Source organism: Pectinophora gossypiella, chromosome 2, assembly GCF_024362695.1.
Source record: "Pectinophora gossypiella chromosome 2, ilPecGoss1.1, whole genome shotgun sequence".
Taxonomy (NCBI): Eukaryota; Metazoa; Arthropoda; class Insecta; order Lepidoptera; family Gelechiidae; genus Pectinophora; species Pectinophora gossypiella.
Window position 1 is genome coordinate 16,489,593 of NC_065405.1, and position 22,902 is coordinate 16,512,494.

At 36.5% G+C, this 22,902-nt stretch overlaps 1 protein-coding gene across 2 annotated transcripts in view; it reads left to right on the forward strand.

The window, feature by feature from the left end:
- The window catches only part of LOC126378163 (kinesin-like protein Klp10A), a 91,159-nt gene that overhangs the window by 41,559 nt on the left and 26,698 nt on the right, over positions 1-22,902 (forward strand). For both annotated transcript variants that reach the window (XM_050026364.1, XM_050026372.1), the window contains exons 2-3: positions 3,642-3,829; positions 15,791-15,827. In XM_050026364.1, the coding sequence (XP_049882321.1) occupies positions 3,642-3,829; positions 15,791-15,827 (225 nt within the window). The remainder of the gene's footprint in view (positions 1-3,641; positions 3,830-15,790; positions 15,828-22,902) is intronic.

A 22,902-nucleotide genomic window follows, 5' to 3' on the forward strand; every position in this document is an offset into this window, starting at 1 on the left:
GTCGTGAAATACTTTAGTTGAAGTCGTTTTTTTTGCGATGTTTAATGAGACGGGAGATGTGTCTCTTTTCGCACTAACAATATACGAACGCCCAGTTCAGTATAATTACTGAGTATATTTCAATTTATAGATAGTGTTTTACAATAGCTACTATGTGCAATAGATCTGGGGAGTTAAAAAGGCCACATCGAAGCAGTTCATCTAAAAAAGCAATATTGCAATTTGACATTTGCGCGTATTTAAGTGCGAAATGCAAACAAATGCCAAATATCAATATTCCTTTTTTAAATGAATTGCTTTGATGTGGCCTTTTTAACTCCCCTGTTTTGATAGTACTTTGCTACAGAAGCCAGTGTTGTGACGTTCTTTAATTCAATGTCACTATGATAGTGATGTATCAGTCGAGATTAGACCGATCGATTCTGTTCTATCTAACGATACGAAAGAGACGGGAAACATGTCACTTTAATCAAGCTACGTTTTAGTGGGATAATAGATTTCCTAGCCAAACAAACCACGGAACGAACCTCATTAGTGATACGGGCATGAGTTCTTGTATGTACAGACCCCGGATATCGAGCAAGCGTCGCCATAGTCACGGAAAGTGGAACGATGCGCACAAAACAACAACAAAAAAAAAACACCGTTATTGGAGCTCTGTGCTATCAAATTTGGATCCTATGTTCGAGTGAAAGTGTGTTGATTTGTTTGTTCAATCACGCGGAAATTAGCCATTCGATAGGGCTATTGAAAGAAAACTTAGAGATGTTTATTGAAAGAACACAACTTTACTTGATTGGTGTTGTTGTAGTCTGTTAGCCTAGCTCTTTATTCGCGAAGTATTTAGTCATATGGCAGTTTACTTTATCTAATAGACGTTTCTTCAATAATATCAATTTTGGTTGTAGGCACATTTGTAGCTAAAATAACATGAAACTTTTGAAGGGCAACTGATTCAAGCTATACAGTATTAAGAATAATAGGAACATAAAATAATAATAATAATAAGAGTTCGGTCAAAAAAGATAAGACAATTTTGTGTGTATTGTTAAATACCTAATTGTTTTGTCTTTCTGTGGTGTTCAAGTTTGTATTGTGGCGTCCATGATGGTAATAAATAGTTTTCTTCTTTCTTTCAGAGACAAGAGTCTCGAGTATTTTGCGTAAAGTGTAAATTACTTCAGAAATTACGTCCACAATTTTGACATTTTTAAAGGGGCTATAAACGATATGACGATCTGTACCTATAGTTCGCCTAAGTTCCATCGAACTTTAGGCTTTATGCCATGAATCACGATACTGCCAAATTCTCATGAAAGCGCTAATGATCAATGTAGTCATGCTGGAATAATTTATAACTAAACCACAATACGCCTAGAAATATGAATTGACAGTACAAGTGGTATTATGCCTTGATACGTACGGTCACGAGTACTAATATGTAGTATACAATTTGATATGGTATCAAATTCTGATGTCACATTAAATTTTTTGAGAAATTAAACCGTAAGTCTCATTAAATGTCAAATATGATAGTGCGATAGAGTTCCAAAGTGGGTACATGATATTGCTCATGACCATGACTGTAGTCGGTAAATATTTGCGTAGGTGGTATTCAGTCGTATTGATTTTGAAATGCTATCCTTTATGAAATCTGCTTTTCTGTGTGGTCTTTGCCTCAAATGTATAGTGTATAAAACTGTTTTATCTCCGGATAAATGTACGTAGAGCTACTGGGGAATGAGGTTGCGGCTGATTTTGAACTATGTAAAAGATTGCGAATTGACCAACGTTTCAACCCCGAGAATTTGATTTACCTATTTATTTATTTCAAATTTGGAAATCCGTGAAAATTACCAAGCCGAAATATGTACAGTATATTGGCTAGCCAATATAACATTTTAGCGGGTAAGAAAAACAATTAAATTAGATGATGTCTACAGGAATTAGCACCATTATATTTTTATTTTTAACCGCATATGGCGATACCAATTTTTTTAGGAATCTACTTTCAGAAGTTCATAATCTGTAGTGTAAGTACATCTGCAAACATGCTTTAGTGTATCTGTCGTAATCTGTCCGTGACCACGAAACCAGAAAGCTTTTAGTGTTTCAGAGCAAAACAGCTGCAACTAAAAAAGTCGGCTAAACTCCATTAAACTACTTATATCAGATATATATATTTTTTAAATGCTATGCTGTGTCCGAACATCAAAGCATAGTGGTTTTAATGGTGTAATTTTAACCATCAGTTCTAATCCGACTTCAAAATGTGTCCAATAAGAAGTAAGAAACACAAACCCTCAGGTCTGTTGTCTGAAATGTTGTACCGGGTGAGAGCTTTCAGCGCTCCCCATTTGTCCGGCCAAGTAGTTAAGGCCATCTGCGGCAAATCTGCAATAAGTTACGTCCAAAAAAAAAACTATTTAAGCAGAAGGCTATTGCAGAAGACTGTTTTCGCCCTTCTGTCCAATAAATCTCTTCACACCATTAATTCAATACGACAGCCACAAAGCACAGTACCAACACCATTGCCTTTTAGCACAATACACGCAGTTTTTAACGTCCCTTTTGTCTGTTTAGAGCTGAGCTGAAAAGGGTGGGGTAGGTCATTGACCTTGCCTTTCTATAATTAGTCCTTTGTGTATTGTTTGTTATGTATCTACAACACGTCGCTCAATACAGAAGAAGTAAAGAGAAAAAAGTAGTAGTAGTAAGTTGCTACTTTTATGTTATGTTTAATATGCATTATAAAATATAAAATAATAAAGATATAGCGTTCGAAGACACTTATCTTCTCTATCATCATCATCATCAGCCCATTATGGTCCCCACAGCTGGGGCACGGGCCTTCTCTATGGATGGATAGGGAGATCGGGCCTTAAACCATCACGCGGGCCCAGTGCGAATTGATAGTTATTAACGACTGCTAATGCAGCCGGGACCAACGGCTTAACGTGCCTTCCGAAGCACGGAGGAGCTCGAGATGAATTCCTTTTTTTTGTGGTCGAGCCGAGCTCCTCAATCTTCTCTATGGTTTATACTAGACCTACAATTGGTGATTGAGAAAAAAAAAGGTTCCCAAAAACTAAAACCAGTTTACTCTTATGAGCTAATGCAGATTACGTGATCATAACATAATTTAATAATATAAACACACCTAGTTGCATAATTCATTTTTGAAATAAAATCTTGGTTTATTTTTTTTGTAGAACTTTTTAATGTCGGCTTCTTAGTAAACTGGTTTTCTGGTAGCAAACACGCACTAAATTAAAAATAAGTATCTTAATCGCTGACAGAGGAATTATAACATTGATGTATGATATGAATTCAAAAGACAGGCATTCGATTAGACTTACTTACTCGTAAAATCTGCACGATCACATAAAAACGTCACGATAAAGAAATAGAAACCACAAAATCTTGTTAATCTTTAATTTAAACTTAATTTAGCAGGATTATAACTAGCTGCATCTGTTTCTTGCTTGTATTGTACCTAAGTGAAGTTACTGATTTCGGAGCTGTCAAAATAAAATTAGGTTAAGTTTCTGTGCGCCCCAATTGGCACCACTACCTACTATGTATTATTAGATTATACAGTACTATATTTTTACTAAATGTATATTTTTTCCCAATTCCAGGACGAATTCACTCGGCTATCGTGTCCGGGGTCAACTTGGAGACCCGGTCGGTCACGGTGGAGTGGTATGAGCGCGGCGAGACGAAAGGCAAGGAGGTGGAGATAGATGCCATCCTCGCGCTGAACCCGGAACTGGCGCCGCGACACCACACCTCGCACCTGCAGCCCATGCCCAACAAACTCGCGAGGGTAAGAACCTACTCTCCTATGACCGCCTGGTACTTCGTCGCGGGAGACGGAACACGACGTTTAAGGAACTTGTTCTATCTTTTATTTTTCTGACAAGAAGCCTAGCTACCTAACGGAAACACGAAAAAGACTCAATACATTAATAAAAAAAATAAAACAATTTATCTGTGTTCGTATCGTGTGAACCCCGAATGGAAGAGTTCGATGGATATGTATGTTACGAACAAAGATGTACAACAGTAGTCAAGCGCAAGTTTTGAGCACTAGAAACTCCAAGTGACTTATTAACTCCTAGTACTTTTTAGTATCGTACCGATCCTCACACATGCCAGGCTAAGCTCCTTTGTTCTCTGGTACCCTGGTACTATTTTGCCGGGCTATACTTTAGTGCTTTTCAGCAAATTAGATATTGCAGTAACATTTTAGGTCTAGAGCTCCGCAAACGCTAGTTCATGCACTAGTAACTTTGAGCAACTCATAAACTCCTACTATTAGCAACTCACTTAAGTATAAATTAACTATGTTAGCCTAGTACTTTTTGAAACTATACCCCAGACAGCCAACAAAAACTATGCAAATATACGGCAAATCGTAATTGATTTAGAAGGAACTTTTTTATGTTAATAATCCTCTATTTCATTCATCGTTATTTTGTAGTCAGTGTGCTTTTATTAACACTAGTCTCATTTGACTTCGACCTCCGCGTGCATATGGTGTCCTGGTATATTTTGCCTGAAGTCTAGATTTAGCTCGAGCTTATTTTGGCTTAAAGTCTAAACGCGTCGTGTGTGACGTGTAGTGTCAATGACCATCATCCTTGCGCTCGTCTGGTCGCAGTAAAACAATTTACCAATTTAAAGTTGTAGTTGTGACGAAGCCATTCGTATTAATATCTAACGGCGGATCGCGTAACACAAATGCAAATAAACGCATGATTTCATAGATAACAATGCGTGCTAACACACTAATGCAATTACCTCACGAGCTTGAATTCATTTAAATAATAATTCGTGTAAGCAGCCTTGCTTTCGTTGGAATACGATTTATGTTAACTCTATACAAAGCGCAGTAAATTCCGCAGACGCCCAACGATTTGCAAAAGGTCAAAACGACCTGGTTTGCGGAAAGCGAGTCAGTTGCTTGCTTTCGCCTGCAGTAAAGCCAGGCAATGAAAATAATTAGAAAATTAATAAGCAATCAGACAAAATACCGTTTGTTGAATTCTGTTCGTGCTAATTTCGGAATTTCTGCATGTAATCCTGTCTGAAAGTAGTGTGACGTCAGTAATTAAAAAGTAGATACTCAGTCGAAGTAGCACGGAAGCTCCTGTATCGATCAACGAGGGGGTTGAACCGCGTACCACGTCGCGATAACGCTCATTGTTTGGGTCGCGAAGCACGTTGCTAATCGACATGTTCACCAGTTAGAAGCACATGTCCGCTCCCGGCGAATGTGTCTGCTTATGAGTTCCTGGTACTTGAAATTTAAAGCCGGGCTTAGAGATATGGCGATAAAGACTATCATTTAGCGACCACCTTTGAAATACTAAAATAAATACCACCAAGCAGTGCATTATCAAGTGAAAACAGCGCCACGAGTGCATCGGGGGACCATGTAGAAATGTTCCCATACATCATTACCTGGCAGGTGATTCACGTAGCCACGTTTTATTTTAGAGCACCGTTGCTAAGGCAACAGGCACGCTTGGACACGAAAGTTTAGTGTTTACTAACACGGTAGTTGCGTGCTGACCGCTCGATCAGCGGATGATTGATGTGCGGCGACCTTCCAGCTCACTTCAACTTGTAAGGCTGCGCCGGACGTAGACAGCGCCGCATCGATTTTCCACACTCGCCGTCACTAGTTTCACTTTCTATCCAAGCCCAGACAATTAGGGACGCTTGTACACAAAACGTTATTGAAATGACAGAGTCTGATGTACCGGAGAATTCTGTAAGTGTTGCACTATGTTTTTGTTGTAAAAGGCAAGAGCGGACTTGGACGGGGCTTTCGGATCGCAACGCAAAGCTATTCTAGTATTAAAATCAGTGGGAAATGATACATTCCGTCTTTGTGATTCTATGTCAGCTCGCGCGTCATATCATTGACCTATTTTAAATTGTTCAGGAAATAGTAATTTTCATTCCTGATGACGAAAAGTTGACCAAGAATAGATTGAGATTCCGGCAGCATATTTCCTCTTTGCGTTGCGATTCTTCCAGCTCTTGCCTATAGCTGATCTTCCTGTGGTGTTTGGCGAAGGATCCGTCGGGGTCGTCGTCGGACGAGGGCGGGTTCCTGGCGGGCGCGGAGGGCGACGCCGAGGCCGGACACACGCTGCCCGTGCGCAATTCCCGATCGGTACTGTGACAGAACTATGTTCAGCACTATTTATTTGCACCCCGACCACCGGTGGCATTCGGATGTGTTCCACTAGACGTTTCTACTGCTAAATATTGGGTATTCGTCATCCCAGATCCAATACAAAGAGTAAATTAAAATATTTTATCCTTAACTGGTTTTTTAAATTGTTGTGAAGTATTATATAGATGCCCGTGTGTTATTTCAAAGTTAGGATATTTATACTTATTATTTATGTATGAAAAAGAAAACTGGATTATAGGTAAAGAAACAGATTTCATTTATAAAATTTTAATATTTCGAAAATAAGAACCTTCTGTTGTACCATAGTGAACCCACTTTCAATTTCTACATAAAAAGCGTCACTTCCTCGTGCAATAATAAACATTACATCGTATTCTCATTACAACTATATTTCAGGAGTTAATATATTTACAACATTCTGTATTGCACGCGATTTCGTTAACAATCTCAGGTCAAGAATGAAGTTGAACAGTTTACGAATAGTCGTTGCACGAAGCTGAGTTTGCTCGAGTACAAATTCAGAATTTGTTGCAGCGAACAATGAAGGTACATACATAAATATATGGTCTATTATTAATAGTGCAGTTTTATGTGAAGTAACTGTAAGTGCAGTGGAAACGTCTATATAAAAGACACTTTTAGAATGTGCTTCTTCACTCTTATGATTTCTTTCACTTTTTTATTACGTTGCTCCACGATCTATGATTTGCGCACTTTATGCTGTGGTGTTCTCTTGGATTGTGGTTTTGTCATTTACTTTGATGTATAATCTAGGAGGTTTAAACGATTTGTCGAGATGAGGTTTAAATTTATTGCGAAGAGAAATTATTTGTTCTGTGGTTGTCGTATCCCGTTATGTTTGTTAGTATATTAGAGAGTTTTATCTGGATATGAATTGAAAATGTACTCGTCAACTATGAGTCATCTAAAATTTTATAAAGACATCAGCACGTTTAAGTTGAAAATATTGTTTCTGCTACTGAAAAAAAATTCTCAAATAATATTACAATGATGATTAGTGACCTACAAACAAGTAAATTCGACTTCAGATACAATGGTTAAGTCATAGTTTTCAATAAAAAGGCAAGCTTTTTACACTAACGAACAAAGGAATCCGTGTCACCGTATAGACAAAAACACAATCCATTTGGCTTTCGATGTTACGTAGTGTATTATATTATTATACTATAGATTTTATACTGAAGCAATAGTAATAATTGTATCTTTTATTTGTAAACTAGTTGGTAATCCTTTATTACTTAAGTATATTTGTAAAGTTTAGGCACATGACATCATAGTCTTCGCCTTCGCTGAATCACAATACCATTTGTGTTGGAAATGTAACGGATTTTTTTGTTTATTTTTGAAGCTATGTGCGGAAATGTTTATCGAGTGAATGCGTTTGGAACTTGTAGAGTTTAATGATATGAATTAGGATTTAGGTTATGATTAATTTTCGTGTTAATATTAAGTAGGTAGGCAGCTGATTTATATTAAATTATTTGCTTAAATTATTTGCAGTGACTGAGCCTACGTGTTTCAAGACAAGTTAACTATATATTATTGTAGTTAGCTATTAAAATTTTTGTACTTTCAATCTTTCGTACATCCTTTTTGAGGTTAATTTGAATTGCGTTATGTAGTTGAGTAACCACAACTTGTGTATAAACTTTTTGTAGTAACTTTCTGTTGTCTTTTGCTGTGTACATTCAATTACGAATTGTGTTTTTTGTTTCGTTGGCGAAAAAGATTGTTTATAATCATCTCCGTAGCGTTAAACCTTTCTTCACAGGGTCCGCTTACCTGAGGATTTGTCAGGTCGGGTTTCTATTTAGAAAAAAAAGCATTTCGTTATTGAATACTAGTATTAAAGGGAATTGCTTTATTGTAAGCTATTCCTGCCCAGTGGGCTGGATACACTGATAACTGCTGAAATATTAGGCTGAAACTTAATATACCCATTAATATCGGAATAATGGCGTCCATTTTAGCGCACACAACTTAAGTTTAGTTTATTGCCATAGTTCTAAAACTATCTATTAGCATCTTTGTAGTGTAATGGCACCAGGTGATCCTGACACCAAGGTTCATGACAAGCAAAATTATTAGTTCGAAAAACAAATTCGAATGATGCAAATTCATTCGAATTATTTTTATTAATTTGAATAGCTCAATCCTGTAATCGATTTGAATAGTCAGGTGCTCATTCGAATGAATCATCCAAACTCTATCACTAGAACATGATTCGCTTTATACATAGCTTCGACCATTGATTCCATTGAAGTGGCTGTTCCTTTGACAGCGGCAATAGATTCGCTTCCGTGCATTCTACTCCCGCAATTTGTTAAATTAACTTTTTGTACACCTCTCAATACCTTATAGGTTTCATAGCAAATTGACGGGTAATTGCAATTTTGTCATTAATATATTGTTGATGGAAATTTTAATTAATTTCCTTTTTTCGTTAGCCCAGCCGTGAGTATCATGAGAGCTGTAGTAGCCCTAAGAACGTTTGACTCTCATGGTGAGGTCGAAGGTTCGAATGCGCACGAGTCTAAACCAATGATTTTTGAAATTGATTTTGAATTCATATTTAGATCATAAATGATCGTCACGTGTTCAGCGGACATCGTCGTGGGGAAACCCACAATCCTGAGAAATGCGTTTGGATGTATGTGACCTAATCAGTATTGTGATATGGGAACGTTTAAAGTCGTAAGACCGACTTTGAAAATGTAAAATCCATTGTTTAACTATTGTGTCTCCGTGTTTTAAGTTTACGCGGTTATTATCATAATTAAAACACATAATAACGGGTTCTTACCGCGTTTCCGCGGGAGTCTCATATCCCCATTTAAACGCGGTAAGAACCCGTTATTATGTGTTTTAATTGTGTCTCCGTGGTCTAGTAGTTAGAGCGTTAGGCTCACGATCTGGAGGTCCGGGTTCGATTCCCGATGGGGACATTGTCGAAATCACTTTGTGAGACTGTCCTTTGTTTGGTAAGGACTTTTCAGGCTTGAATCACCTGATTGTCCGAAAAAGTAAGATGATTCCGTGCTTCGGAGGGCACGTTAAGCCGTTGGTCCCGGCTATTAGCCGTAAAAACACCTCCACCAATCCGCATTGGAGCAGCGTGGTGGAGTATGATCCATACCCCCTCCGGTTGATTGAGGGGAGGCCTGTGCCCAGCAGTGGGATGTATATAGGCTGTTGATGATGATGATGAACTATTGTGTCTAGAAATCTCATCCTTAGGAGGAAAAGTTGGGTTTGTGTATTTTGTGTAGTAAGCTATGATTAAAACTAAAACAAAATTAATTTGAACTAATGTAATCGCTTAAAGCATTCCAAGAAACAAATTGCACATTTACATTCCATAGCGATTGCTTTTGAACTTGGAATAACAATTTAATAACATTTTCATTTTCCTGCACACGACACAAAGGAATTATGAAAATATATTTAAACTACTAAAAGTTTTTACCTGATTTATATGTTTTTTCCATTTAACCCATTTAAGAAACAGGCTAAGATTATAAGACCATGCTGCCTAGACGCTTACTTTTAGATCCATTTACTACCGAAAGTAATTTTTAACCTGGTTTTCAGGTGCTGCTGATTCTGACAGACAAAATAGTTTTCAGTTCCAAAACTAGCTCTATCTCTTTCTTGCACTTATCGTAAGCAAAGGACAGCATAAAAAGCATATTAAAGCGAATTTTTAAAACGGTCAAGCTGGATTTAAGTTTTTTCCCAGAATCACTACCTTTTATTCAGACCAGTTACCGTTAGACTCTCATAATTATACCACCACACTTGCCTACCTTACTGATTGTCTATAGATCTACGTTGTGTTACTCAATAATTACCCCAAAATCTATTGTTTTTTGGGGTAATAATGGTACTATCGATCGTTTCGTACCTACTCGATTTATGTTTATGTGATGGATAGTTTGTGACCTAAAAATAAATACTTAGTCACTTTTTATGTTACACCAGGATTCTCTAATTCCTCATTATTAATGTAATAATATTATTATTTATTTATTTTCTTTTTTATTATTGAGTAATAAAAAAGAAAATAAATAAATAATAATATTAAACGTAATATTTTTATTTAACGTTTTATTTATTATAATTATATTTTTTGTAATTATAATTATTTGCTATAATTTGAACTTTATGTATATTGCAATGTTGTCTACAATACTTTGTAGTCCGCGAAGCCCGCATATTTATCGCCGATTGTGTTATGTTTTATAGATTTTTGAAACTTTTATACTAAATAAGCGTTTGCTATAGGGGCTTGTATCTAAGACTGAAACAATCTACTATTTTCTTTGTTGTAACAGTGTAATAATGAGGTAAATCTGTTTTATGATAAGCGTGTTTGTTTTTATGTATTCTTGTTTATAATTTTACCGCCATTTTATTTTTATAAATAAAATACACGAGCGGTGAAACTGCTTAAGTATTTTACAGCCAAACAAAATTGTATCCAATTATCAAATAATTGGCTGGAACTTTACATGGCTGTCAAATACTTATGCACACGTTCACCGCTAGTTTATTGGTTATTGATAAAGAGGTTAGAATTTTATAAATGTTAAAGCCAATTACCATTGCTATTTTTAAACTTATAAATTTTACCATATAAAATATACATACAAATATTTTTTTGATAAATTGTTTAGCATTTATGTTTAAGTCCCCGTAGCTGTCGAGGAGTGAGTGTATTTTATATACTATACACGTCTGCCTACCCCGTAGGGATACAGGCGTGATGTATGTTTAGCATTCAACGGATACATTTCGCATTTAAATGTTTTGATTCTAGCGTTTCTAAGTAGTTTTAAGAGTATATTGTTTGGTATTTAGTGCTTTTATTGTTCTAATGTGTTCCCTAAAGTGCTGCTGAGTTAGATGTATTATTATTGATATATCGAGGGTTGAAAGGCAAATAGGTTTAAGCGACATTTTGTGAACTTTACAGGAGAGCCATTTAAAGTTTTATTTTTTCGAAAAAAATTCATATAAAAAAAACTACTGAATCAAAAGTGTTCAAAATGCTAAGAATTATTTTAAATTAAACGTTGCACAATTCTGTATTTATTTGGTTCGAAAAACACATCAGTTATAGATTTTAGAAGTCGCTTAATACAAAATGCCTCAATTGAACTAAATTACAGTTGAAGGAAAAACGGTTGATATCCACTAGAGCCAAATATTGGCTAAAAGCAAAATGCTTTAAGAGACCTCTCACTTATTAGTTTGACTAAAGCTAAATGAGTTAAACGACTTCTTAAAAAAAGAAGACTAGAGGCAAATCAGCTTAACCTCCATAAAAGGTTATATGACAGGGAAGGAAAATATCTTAAGTGACCATCCGCTACTAATTTCAATTGTATGAAATCCAAATATTAGTAAGATCGGAAATAAAGTCGGTCCTTAAGCCGTTTTTCCTGGGAGAGATTTTAGTCGTGCAAGGCATTTACAGATATTTGTACCTTACAATATTAGGAAAAATCACGGCGGATATAATGAGTAAATCGATTTCATTAAGAAACAGGATCTAGAATAGAACCATAAAGATTGTTACACATGCTTAATTCGACTTTTTAAGTATATGGTAAACCGCGTATGATGGCGGATGACAGATGACTGTCACCAACTGAATGCGGGCAATAAAAGAAACAAATAGCTTTGAAAAAGTCTTAATATGCTTATACTCTGTGCTGAGTTTAATCTCACTATCACAACCTGTTTCCGATTTACTGAAAAATTTAAGACCACGTGGCTGGATGCAAGTTTCAAGCACTGGCTCCTACTAGATGGTACGCGGTACTAGGACAGACTGCAGTGAAGTACTGATTGCTCTCATATTAAGAGGCGGCCAGGGGTGGATAGATCAGCGACTTGTTTGATCAAAATTTCTGTTACATTTGCGCCTAAGACCTCCACTTCGAGCTGGCCATAAGATACCGTCGAAGTTGACAAACAATAACAGAACTCGATCATGCTTTTAAAGCCGAGATACGTCGGACATCGCAGCAGACACATCTGTCGATGAGATCATATAGATGATAATAATAATAAATAGATGGTGTTCCTTTGCCGAGCATTTTCATAGCTGTGCTCTGCTCTACCGAAGTTATTGGTTGGTAAACCAGATCGCAAAACTAAGATTGGTGCGATGGTTCTAACGTAAAAATCAGCTCGTGGGGAACTACAGGCGGGCTTTTCTGTCACCATATGTATCAAAAACAAATGCCAGGTGGAATAAGCTTGTGAAATTCAGCTCTATGCTGATTCCTATCAATCCAGTTCCGGTAGATTTTCGACAGCTTCAAGACTGTTTTCGGCCACAAACTTTGAAGAGAGTTTCAATCTACAACAAGGAAAAGACCCAACGCCTCACTGATCAGAAAGACTTATTAGCAGCGCTTTGGATACATTTTAACGATGTCTTAAATCCCAATAGTAATACCAGTGACTTGTTTGTTACAACATATCGGTCGAGTTTGTTACAACAAGGTCGGGGGTTTCGCTTAAGGTCTAGCGGCACCCCCGACCTTTGAAGAACTTCTTACCGCGCTAAGAAGGAAGGAATACCAACACATCAAAAATACCATCTGAACTGTATAATATGCCTACACATTAATAACTGGTTATACAAACTCATCCTGAAGATATGTGAGTCAGCTGCTGGAATGATTTTAGCCTTCTTCCTCTTTGCGAGTCGATGGCGATCGATATTAAATTTTAGCCTTGACGTTATTCTATCCCGTGATGCAGAAAAGGTACTTCCGGTAACCCAATAATGATTTTGGCCGGACAGAGATATGGGGGTACGGTTTTGTTATTAAACAGATTCAGGCCAAAAGGCTTGAACAACATCGGCCTTTGTTATGTGCTGCGTGAGGCTTCACGCGGCTTGTGGATTGCTCTAAAGAAAACAGATTGTCCTGAAAAGTTATGACTTATCCTGATACGACAATATCATGACGACATGATGACGACAGTTTGATTTAGAAGTAACTTTTCAGAGCTATTCGTCGTTACCTACGGCGCGAAACAAGGCTATGTCATAACACATGGAGCCATGGTTCCTAGTCTATTTTCTTTATATATCGCTTCTGTATCACGCATAAGTGGGATACTCTATGGAATTGTTATCTATAGCTTAATTAAAATTAAGGCTAAAATGAATAAGATCATTTTTGATCTCTCACGTCTCACATCTATGCATCAGTTAACCAAACTTGCCGAGGAATGGCCGATTCAATTAAGTCACACACCAGAATATTTATAGTTTTGTGCAAAACCCTTTCAAAATAACCATCCAGAGGATGCTCCGGGGATGTAGCTTCTTCCAATGTTGCTTTAAAGGGCGCTGAGCTGGAGGAAGTTTCAAAATTAAAATATTTGGGTTCTCAAATATGAAATGACTCCAAAGTCATCGGAGTTGCCAGCCCGGATAACAGGTGCGGTGGCAGCCTTTGGAAAACTTAAAATATTAGTGTACAAAGTCTCAGCGGCGTACTTGATACGTAACACTTTAAATGTCTAAGGTCCATCCTTCGCATAAAGCGGCAAGATGGTTTTCCAATAACAGAAGTATTACGTCGTTCTGGCATATTCGGAATAGAAGCTCTCATCATAAAATATCACCTACGATGGTGCGGTCACGTCATGCGAATGGATGACAGAAAGGTTTTCTATTTCGAGGTGTCTAGAAGGAACTGTAAACAAGGTGGACAATACCTGCGGTACAAAGACGTACTCAAGCGCAACCATGTGGCTTTCAACATGCCAACTGATAGTTGGGATGAGTGTGTCTGAACCTGGAATAGCGCGTGATATAGTCCTCGAAAATCTTAGTCCAAGACGCCAAATACGGAAAACTCAACGGAAACCTTCCTACAATTACACGGTAAACTCGGCTGGCCAGCTTGATTGTATGCCATGTGACCAGATCTTCAATTCGAAGTTCGGTTCCGCTAGCCACGTCAAAGTCTACCACAACAACGACTTGGGATAGACACAAATAGAAGTCACCATCAACGGATACGGCTTGGGTGACATGATGACACGCACACTCCCGGTCTTCCCAATCGTAATTTTTAGCTGTGTGAACCGCCCAACCAGGACCTGCCCATACTTATTTTGATATGTTGAAGTGATGCGGGCACAAGGTTTCATACAAAATTGCGATGACTGAAATGTTAACATTATTTCTTTTTTGTTTTGGAAAAACGTTTTAAGTCCTTTCAAAAGAAAAAGATAGTTGTTTTATACGACAAAAAATTTAAAAAAATGTAGCATAAATAGCTGAAGTCAAATTCTATGAATATTTTCGGTAAAGGCAAAACAGTTCAAGTGCCAATTTTACTTTTAAACTGTCGAAGGCAAAACGATTGAAGCGACAATATTTATAAAATCTGGATTAAAGCAAAAAGATTTAAGCGCCAAATCTATTTTCGTTTCGTCTAAGGACAAATGATTTAACCGACTTATCTATAACAAAACACTGTCAGGGAAAACGCTTTAACAGCCTTCGAATCATGAAAATGAAAAGACATAACAGCTTATGTGACCGACTCATATCCCGGAATACGACTGATATGCCACCAGCCCAGAATTTTGTGCCTTTTTTTGTCGGTTAAAACACGGGTTTTTAAAAATGTACCCAAAGTGCTAATTGGTTGAAGCGCCAAAAAGTAGCTTCGATTGATCTGAAACCAAGATCAGTCGACGCGGAAAAAATCGCTGATTCCGAATATATATATAAGTCAATTTCGCCCAAAATGTCGCTTAAACCCATTTGCCTTTCAACCCTCGATATTATTTTTCATTATTATAATAGTTTAAATTACCACAGGAGCTCCAGTGTTAGTATATATAATTATATAATAGTAAAATTAAGCTTGTACGAGTGTAAATAAGTGCTATAAATAACATGCATGAAATTACGAGACCGTATGTAGCACTCTTTAACTAGTTTCGAACATATCAACTAAACAGAATATAAAAAGCTTGCTTTAAATCTAGATTTAAAAGCAAACAGTTACGTCGTTATTCGTCGTTAACAAAAATCCACACGGAAATGCAATCTTACAAAAAAATAAATATTCGGAACTGTTGCATTTATTCTTAGAAAGGAAAAAAGAGAGCTACTAGATAATATTAAAATGCCAATCTCCAGGCGAAAAACATGTAGTCTGTCAACATTGAACAATATGAAAAAAAAAAGAAAACCAAAAAGAAAAAAAAATGGTAATATATGTCATTATGCCAATACTGCTATAATATGCCAATATCATAGTATGCCAATATCATCTTCAGTCAAAAACGAAATCCTTTCACGGTCGAGGTTACACTTGATCCTATCACAATTCCACCGAGCTATGTGGTAACACCCTTAGCACCCAATCTTGGGGGTAAATGGTTCTTATTACTTTGTAAATAGATTTCTTTCCCCCTGTCATGTACACTCCTCGGCTTTTTGAGTGTATTATTTTGCTTCATACTCTCAATTTGCAATGTATTAACTTATGTGTTTTCGTTTTGTAGGATATGACGCGGCAGTCCATTCCGGTGGCTACGAAAGGTGAGTTGCATTAATTTTCTAAGCTTTATTAAATTTAATTTTCAATATTTAATAATAATAATATATAAATATAATTATATTATATTAAATATTATATTATTTTATATTTAATTTAGTTTAATTCGAGTCCGAAATGAGAGTCTGACATTTGAAAGGTTTATTAAATTGGACATTCTCAAGTCATTAAAATCTTCCAAAGACAAAGTTTAGCATATTTTATTAAATTTTGGACTCGAATTGACTATTACAATAAGACCTTGAGATTCAATAAGGTACTTATTGTAATTTCTCCGTCAAAGAAATTGTTATTCGTCCACTCGAATCGCATTTTGTTAGGGCAGTATTTTTAATTTTACATAGTTATTTATGAGTAAAACATAGATAGGTTAGATATCCCGTGGTTTCCAGAATTTGTGCCCGATTAATGGTTATAGGGTCGTAAAATAGGTTTCGTAAAAAATATCTCATTTGACTGAGTTGTAAAATAACATTTTTAATGAGGGACTTTCAGAAATAAGAATCATTTATTCAACGTAATTATCATGGATAAACTTGTTAAACGATCTTTAAGCCGTTAGTCCCCGGTTTCTACTTACTGACTGATGTAAGTACGTAGTCGTTACATGAGCCATGTCAGGGGCCTTTGGTGGCTTAATAATAACCCTGACACCAAGATTGCTGAGGTAATCCACATCAGGATATTGTTGGGCACTTTCAAGTGTCGAGTTTCCATGAATCACAGAGTTGTGTCATTTGGTAAATATAGAAAGATGTCGAGAAGCTTTTTGCGTGGTGCTTTTGCTTTGTCTATTTTTTTTCGTATAAAGCTGAAACATTCCAGTCTTTGCCTTGTCACTTTTTGCTTTGGTCTATTCATTTGGTACCTATATAGGTTGTTTATGATATTATATGACTTGTGTAACAACAGTAATATATCGTCGATAATACTACACACACACACACATATTTTAGCAGTATTCGTAGTTATTTCTCTGTTTATGTCATGTGTATTATATATTATGACCTTTGGCTTTGTTTGTATATTTTTTATGTTAAAGAAAACTAATCTGTATAAGTCTATCAGCACTCTCAAATCTCAATATATTTTTAAATAATTGTGCAACTAGCTACATAAATATATTTTCATTAAAATTATTGATGCCATAAAGAACAGTACTGTCATCGTACTCTTTAGACTATTCTCGATTTTAATTGTTTATACCCTAATATAAATAAACACTTTACTAGCAATCAATTAAGAATTTAATAAAATCTACATGCTTTTATTTACAATGTAACAACATCTATAGAAGCGCGTGTCTATGTCACAATAAAATCTAGATAAGCTTAGACACGCGCTGTATTGCTTTTGACCTTAAGCATCAAGAGTCATATCCTAACGGGTTTAATCTTCATCTAAACGACCATCTCTCCCTTACCCAGCGTGCCTCTTTGTCTTGTCAGCTTTATATGTAGTTTTTGTCTCATTGCGTCTGATTACAAGTCGCTACTCCACTTTCTTTGTTTGGCGTTATGTGGGAATCAGCTGCGATTGTTTTGACATTTGTTTATGACTTCCTCGTTTCTTCAGAAACATCATTATAAGCCAGATAGTTTGCTTTATTTGCTTATGGGCTAACTGTGTTGCCGTGATCATTTTCGCGTGGGAAGTTTCTTGTTTTGTAAACGCTACGATTTGCTAGTTTTAATGTTGCTATCATATAAGTATCGCCCTCCGTGGTCCAGTGGTTGAGCGGTGTGCTCACGATCCGGGGGTCCCAGGTTCGAATCCCGGTGGGGACAAAGCACAAAAATCACTTTGTGATCTCTAGTTTGGTTAGGACATTGCAGCCTGATCACCTGATTGTCCAAAAGTAAGATGATCCGTGCTTCGGAAGACACTTTAAGCCGTTGGTCCCGGTTACTATTTACTGTTGTAAGTACGTAGTTGTTACATGAGTCACGTCAGGGGCCTCATCATCCACCTCACAACTCACTCGATAGAAGAAGAGTATCAACTCGCCGTACATTATTTATCTTTTCTCTTCAACCGCGTGTCCGCAACATGTATGATCATGTTGGCACATGACGCTTCATGCGTGATTTCATCCTCATCATCCTTTGTTCGTTTCAGGCTTTCCATACCCATTGTTGCCTCAAAACCACATTGAGCAATTCATCCTATAAAGCAATATTGATGTTTGATATTGCGCACTTACTTTTATATGCGCTAATGTCAAATATTGCTTCGATGTGGCCTTTTAGGCCCCTGAACATAAACATGTTACACATATTGATATGTAACGGAACTCCAAAAAATCATAATATGTTCAACGGAGCTTAATCGCCATCCCATTCAATACCAAATATTGATGTAGTCTCGAACGAGGTCACTCCTGCACGCGATGATTCATTCTGCTGTGAATCTGCTGCTAACTCGATCGGACGACATCGCCGTCTCTGTCTGTCTGCTTAGTGTCAGAAAAAGACAGACATATGAAAGTCAGTGGTGGTATGTGGAAGGTTGTAAGGTCATCGGACTCGGATCACTTGATTGAACAGGTGGATGGGTGGCTACCGGTTTTCTAGTTATGTCAAGATTAGCAGGAAGACCTTTAATGGGCATTAATGGACTCGATTCCTCTGGTGTCGTTTCATTTAGAATTGGTCTCATGATAACGAAGAAGTCTTTCTAATAAAGATTTACACTTTTCGACGTTTAGTGTTACTACAGATAAAAGATAAATAAGTAAAGTTGAATGACTTATTTCATGACTAAGTCTACCTATGAAAATAATGATTCCAGTAATTTCAACATGCGATCGTCTGATGAATACGCAAATTAAAATGCATAATAAATAAATACAAATAAAGAGATGTGATAACATTAATAAAAGTAATAACGGTTTATTGTAATAGGTATAAGTCAATGACCTTTCTCTGCAAATAGATGGCGATAACGCAGCCGTAAAGGATAATCACACATAAGTAATTATTAAAAATGTAAGCGGTAGACATTGAGAATAATGTTTAAGATAACCGTAGAAAGAAAGAGAGACAAACATTAATTGTTCGGTAATGGGAGTAATTAAATAAAGCAACGCTGTTGAAAATTTCAAATCATAACAGAAGGTGGGAATTGTGTTTTTTTTTTAATTAAACCCATTAGAAACAGGTAACGAATTATTTGCTTTGAATATAGCAGTAGTTTTAGGCTGATGAGATGTTCGCCAAAGTTATTTAATCAAAATTCAAACTGTTACTATGTTAGATACTTTTTGTGTATGCTTTGTATATGTCATATACAAAATTGTATTTGTATTATCGCTCACAATATTACAATTAGCATAAAACAACACCTATACAAGGTTAACATTGACATATAATTCACAGAATCATATGCCTTGGTCGTATCCGGAAGTATCTTGAATTTGTCCGGAAGTTCTCACTTTTAAAATATTCGATTCCTAAACGATCCAAAGATAAATAATCACCAATATCAAGGATTCATGACGTTCTTTATCAAATTTCAATTTCGGGTCAATGAACTTGTATTCATGTCACCTGACCACATATTAAACATTCATAATTTGCGTTTATCATAACCATTTCTGTGTATTGTCCTAATGCGGTTGTGTTATTAACCGGAATACTTTATTTGTTGTTCCTGTTGGAAATAGAATGTGGGCTTTTTGAAAACGGGTCTGTTTCCATAACGTCGCCTTATAGTGAAAACTGATAAGCACTTTTTTTAAAAAAAAACACATTCTTTATTTGATTTTTGCAATAAAACCTCGATTTCTTTCAATTAATTTCATTCCGGGTATTTGAGGCAACAAATTTTACCTGGATTTTTCAAAACGGCTTACGTAGCTAACTCTATAATTACTGTCTTCAATATGATTCCTTTATCCTTCTTTTGTGATTCTTCGACTTATTATTTTGCTGTATTGTCTTCTGCGACATCTCTATTACTAGATTGACTTAGGGTTGTATTCTTTCCTATAATTCATCTTCATTTATTCCTGTTATGTTACTTAAGGTCGTGACCTCTTTCGTAGACTAGATCTTCTATTTATTCGGGCTCATAGTGGGGAATGAAAATTGCCCATACATATTTTACTACGTTTGGCTAACCTCCAAAGTGTTCTGCTTCCTGTATTTACTCATGTGCTTCTTGTGACGTTACGGCCCATGACATTACATATTTCTTGACTTAATTACAATATTGCTTTTTAGATGAATTGGTTCGATGTGGTATCCTAACCAGACTAGGAAAAACAATAAAGTTAATCGTTCTATTGTAGCTACTTTGTCTCATGAACTCTTATGTCCATCTCGCCACTCTTGGCTTCGCAACTCGTCGCGTGCCAGCGAAAATTCCCGCGAACGCAACATGCATACGACTTCATTGCGTAACCGTTAATTTGGCACCGTCTCGTGGCTTAGATTGACGTGCGTGCGCCCTCGATGCCTGTCCTATATCGTGAGATTCAGTTTCTTGTCGTTAATGAGATGTCGTCAGCCAATATGAAATCTGAGTGTGTTGACATTCGATTTTCGATTTACCTGTGGGACGCGTTGCTCCTAACATAACATAAGCTTACGACTATAATCCAATTGGGGTAGTCAGAGGTATGTCCGGTTGATCTAATTACCCACACCTCACCGAACTTTTTGTTAGACCGAAGTGATAATTGTATAAGCCAACTGTATAATTGTGTTAGATAAAACTGCACTTAAGGTAAATTAATAACTCATTGGTGCAAGTCCAATGCCGGGGTTCGAACCGGCTCTCTGGCTTTGTTCATGTTCCATGTTATTCTGTATCTTGTCCGTATTTGACACGTCAGATGTTTCCCTGGGCTTCATGCTGTCGCTTAAGACATTCCGTCATTTCAGAAGTATCTTTCAAGATCATATCTGTCTATTCGTGGTTTGTTGTTCTGATGAAAAGAGCCACAGATTTTTTTATAGAGTCATTTTTATTAGAACTTTTCTAAGTTATAAAATCGATACATCGTTTTAAGTTTACGCGGTTATTATCATAATTAAAACACATAATAACGGGTTCTTACCGCGTTTAAATGGGGATATGAGACTCTACCTACTCCACTCCAATCTCATCAGTCATCCCGTGATCATGGCACTTGCAACAGTGTCGAAATATCGGGAGTCTCATATCCCCATTTAAACGCGGTAAGAACCCGTTATTATGTGTTTTAATTATCGATACATTGCTATTGTTGTTTGACAAAGTTGCATCGTTCCGTACATTTTGCAAAGAAAGTAATTGCTACACGTGTAACATTTTGTTTACTTTTAAACCATATTGTACTTCTCTGTGGCTATTTTAAACAAGGCTTTCACTTCGGCTTTTCACATGCACTTTATGAAAATATTATACAACGCCGGTTTACAGCGTGGCATTTAATAGATTGCTTCCCGTTTCCTAGCCCCATTCCACTGCTTTCTTAGCCGTTTAAACTTCCCAGCCTTGACCCTCTATATTACATTTGTAGTCTTGACATTGTACCAAGGTTACACTGTTACGATTTAACACCTTTGTATGTTTCAATTTGATAATTGCGTGAGGACAAAGGTCAGTTTTATGTCGTAACTTTAATGTATTGCATTAGCTGATTGCGTTCTGCGTCTGTTTCCAGACAGTGTTGACAGGTCGGTTGGGTGATCTAGTAGTATCCAGGTACGTTAGGTTATTGACCCGCGCTTCCAAAGGACTTTTTTTTATTCTTTTTATTGTTGCGATATTCAATGTTGCAATGTTGTTTCTTCTTTAAGTTGATTTTTAATTTTATTAAGTTCTTCAGTGTTATTCGTAGTATTCATCTAGAAATGTTTTGTTTCTTTGTCATTGAAATTTGCATCTTTAATTCTGTTTATGACATGATGCTTAAAGTTTAATGCGTGTGAGCTTTGTATTGAATCATTAAATCCTCCTCTAACTCTTCCTCGCTTATATAGAGTTCAAAGCGTAGGACTCAATTCTTGATGATAGCCTGTAATAAACGCCACTTAGGATAGTTATAAAGTAGCATTTATGCGAAACCGGTGGATGTTTTCTCACAATTAAGTTCATAATACATTTATAAGCAGATCCACCTCACTTGGAGTTCTGCCAGCAAAGTGCATTGCACTGAAAACGTTATAGAGAAAATGTTCTGGGTTTATAAGTTCATTTCTTGAATATCAGAACGCTAGTGTTGGTACTTTTAGTTTGTGAATTCAACAAATCGATAGATTTAGTTGATGCAGTTGTGTGCGAGTTGGACACGGTAGTAGCGTGATTGGATGGACTTGTAACTACTAGTGAAGTAGGTAATGAAAATAATTTACTTGAAAGTTGTACCATTCGTAAGATAGAGCTGGCTTTTTTAATTTTCTTGGTTCTCAGCTATTCTGTGCTCTCCCCCCTATGTTTTCACTTTTTGCAGTCCTCACCCAGACCAGTTCTTATGCAATGGGCATCTACAACGTCACGCAATCTCATGATTATCACTAGAAATCACGTTATTAATTTAATGATTGGTTCGCCTACTATAATTGGCATAATATCTCACGATCTGTACGCACTTTACTGTGAAACTGTAAACAGAAAACGTACGCTAGATGGATAATTGAAATAAATTATTGTACCTTTTAAATAGCTCGTATTAAAGCCTCTGCGTTGATTACATACATCATCATGCACTGCTTATCCTTCAGATATTCTGTCATCTCTGAGTCAAACATTATGCGGGTGCAGTATGGCATACTTCATAATTATAACGCAATTTGCTCACATGTCTAACATATGCATGACTTCACTCCATCTTGCTGAAAACACAGCTGGAAACTTGTTTTTAATTCGAATGAGCTTTTTTACTCACTACTTACATGTAAAGCTGCTCATTTACATAGTCGACAATTTATTTAGCAAAAACTTATTCCACGTTCAAGTTGACCTCCAGTCTATTTCTAGCTCCACGGAAAGGGAAAATATTTCTTACGATTTATGATGTCTTATTATGACATACATTTAGACACTCATATGTGGTGGCCATTATTATTAAAA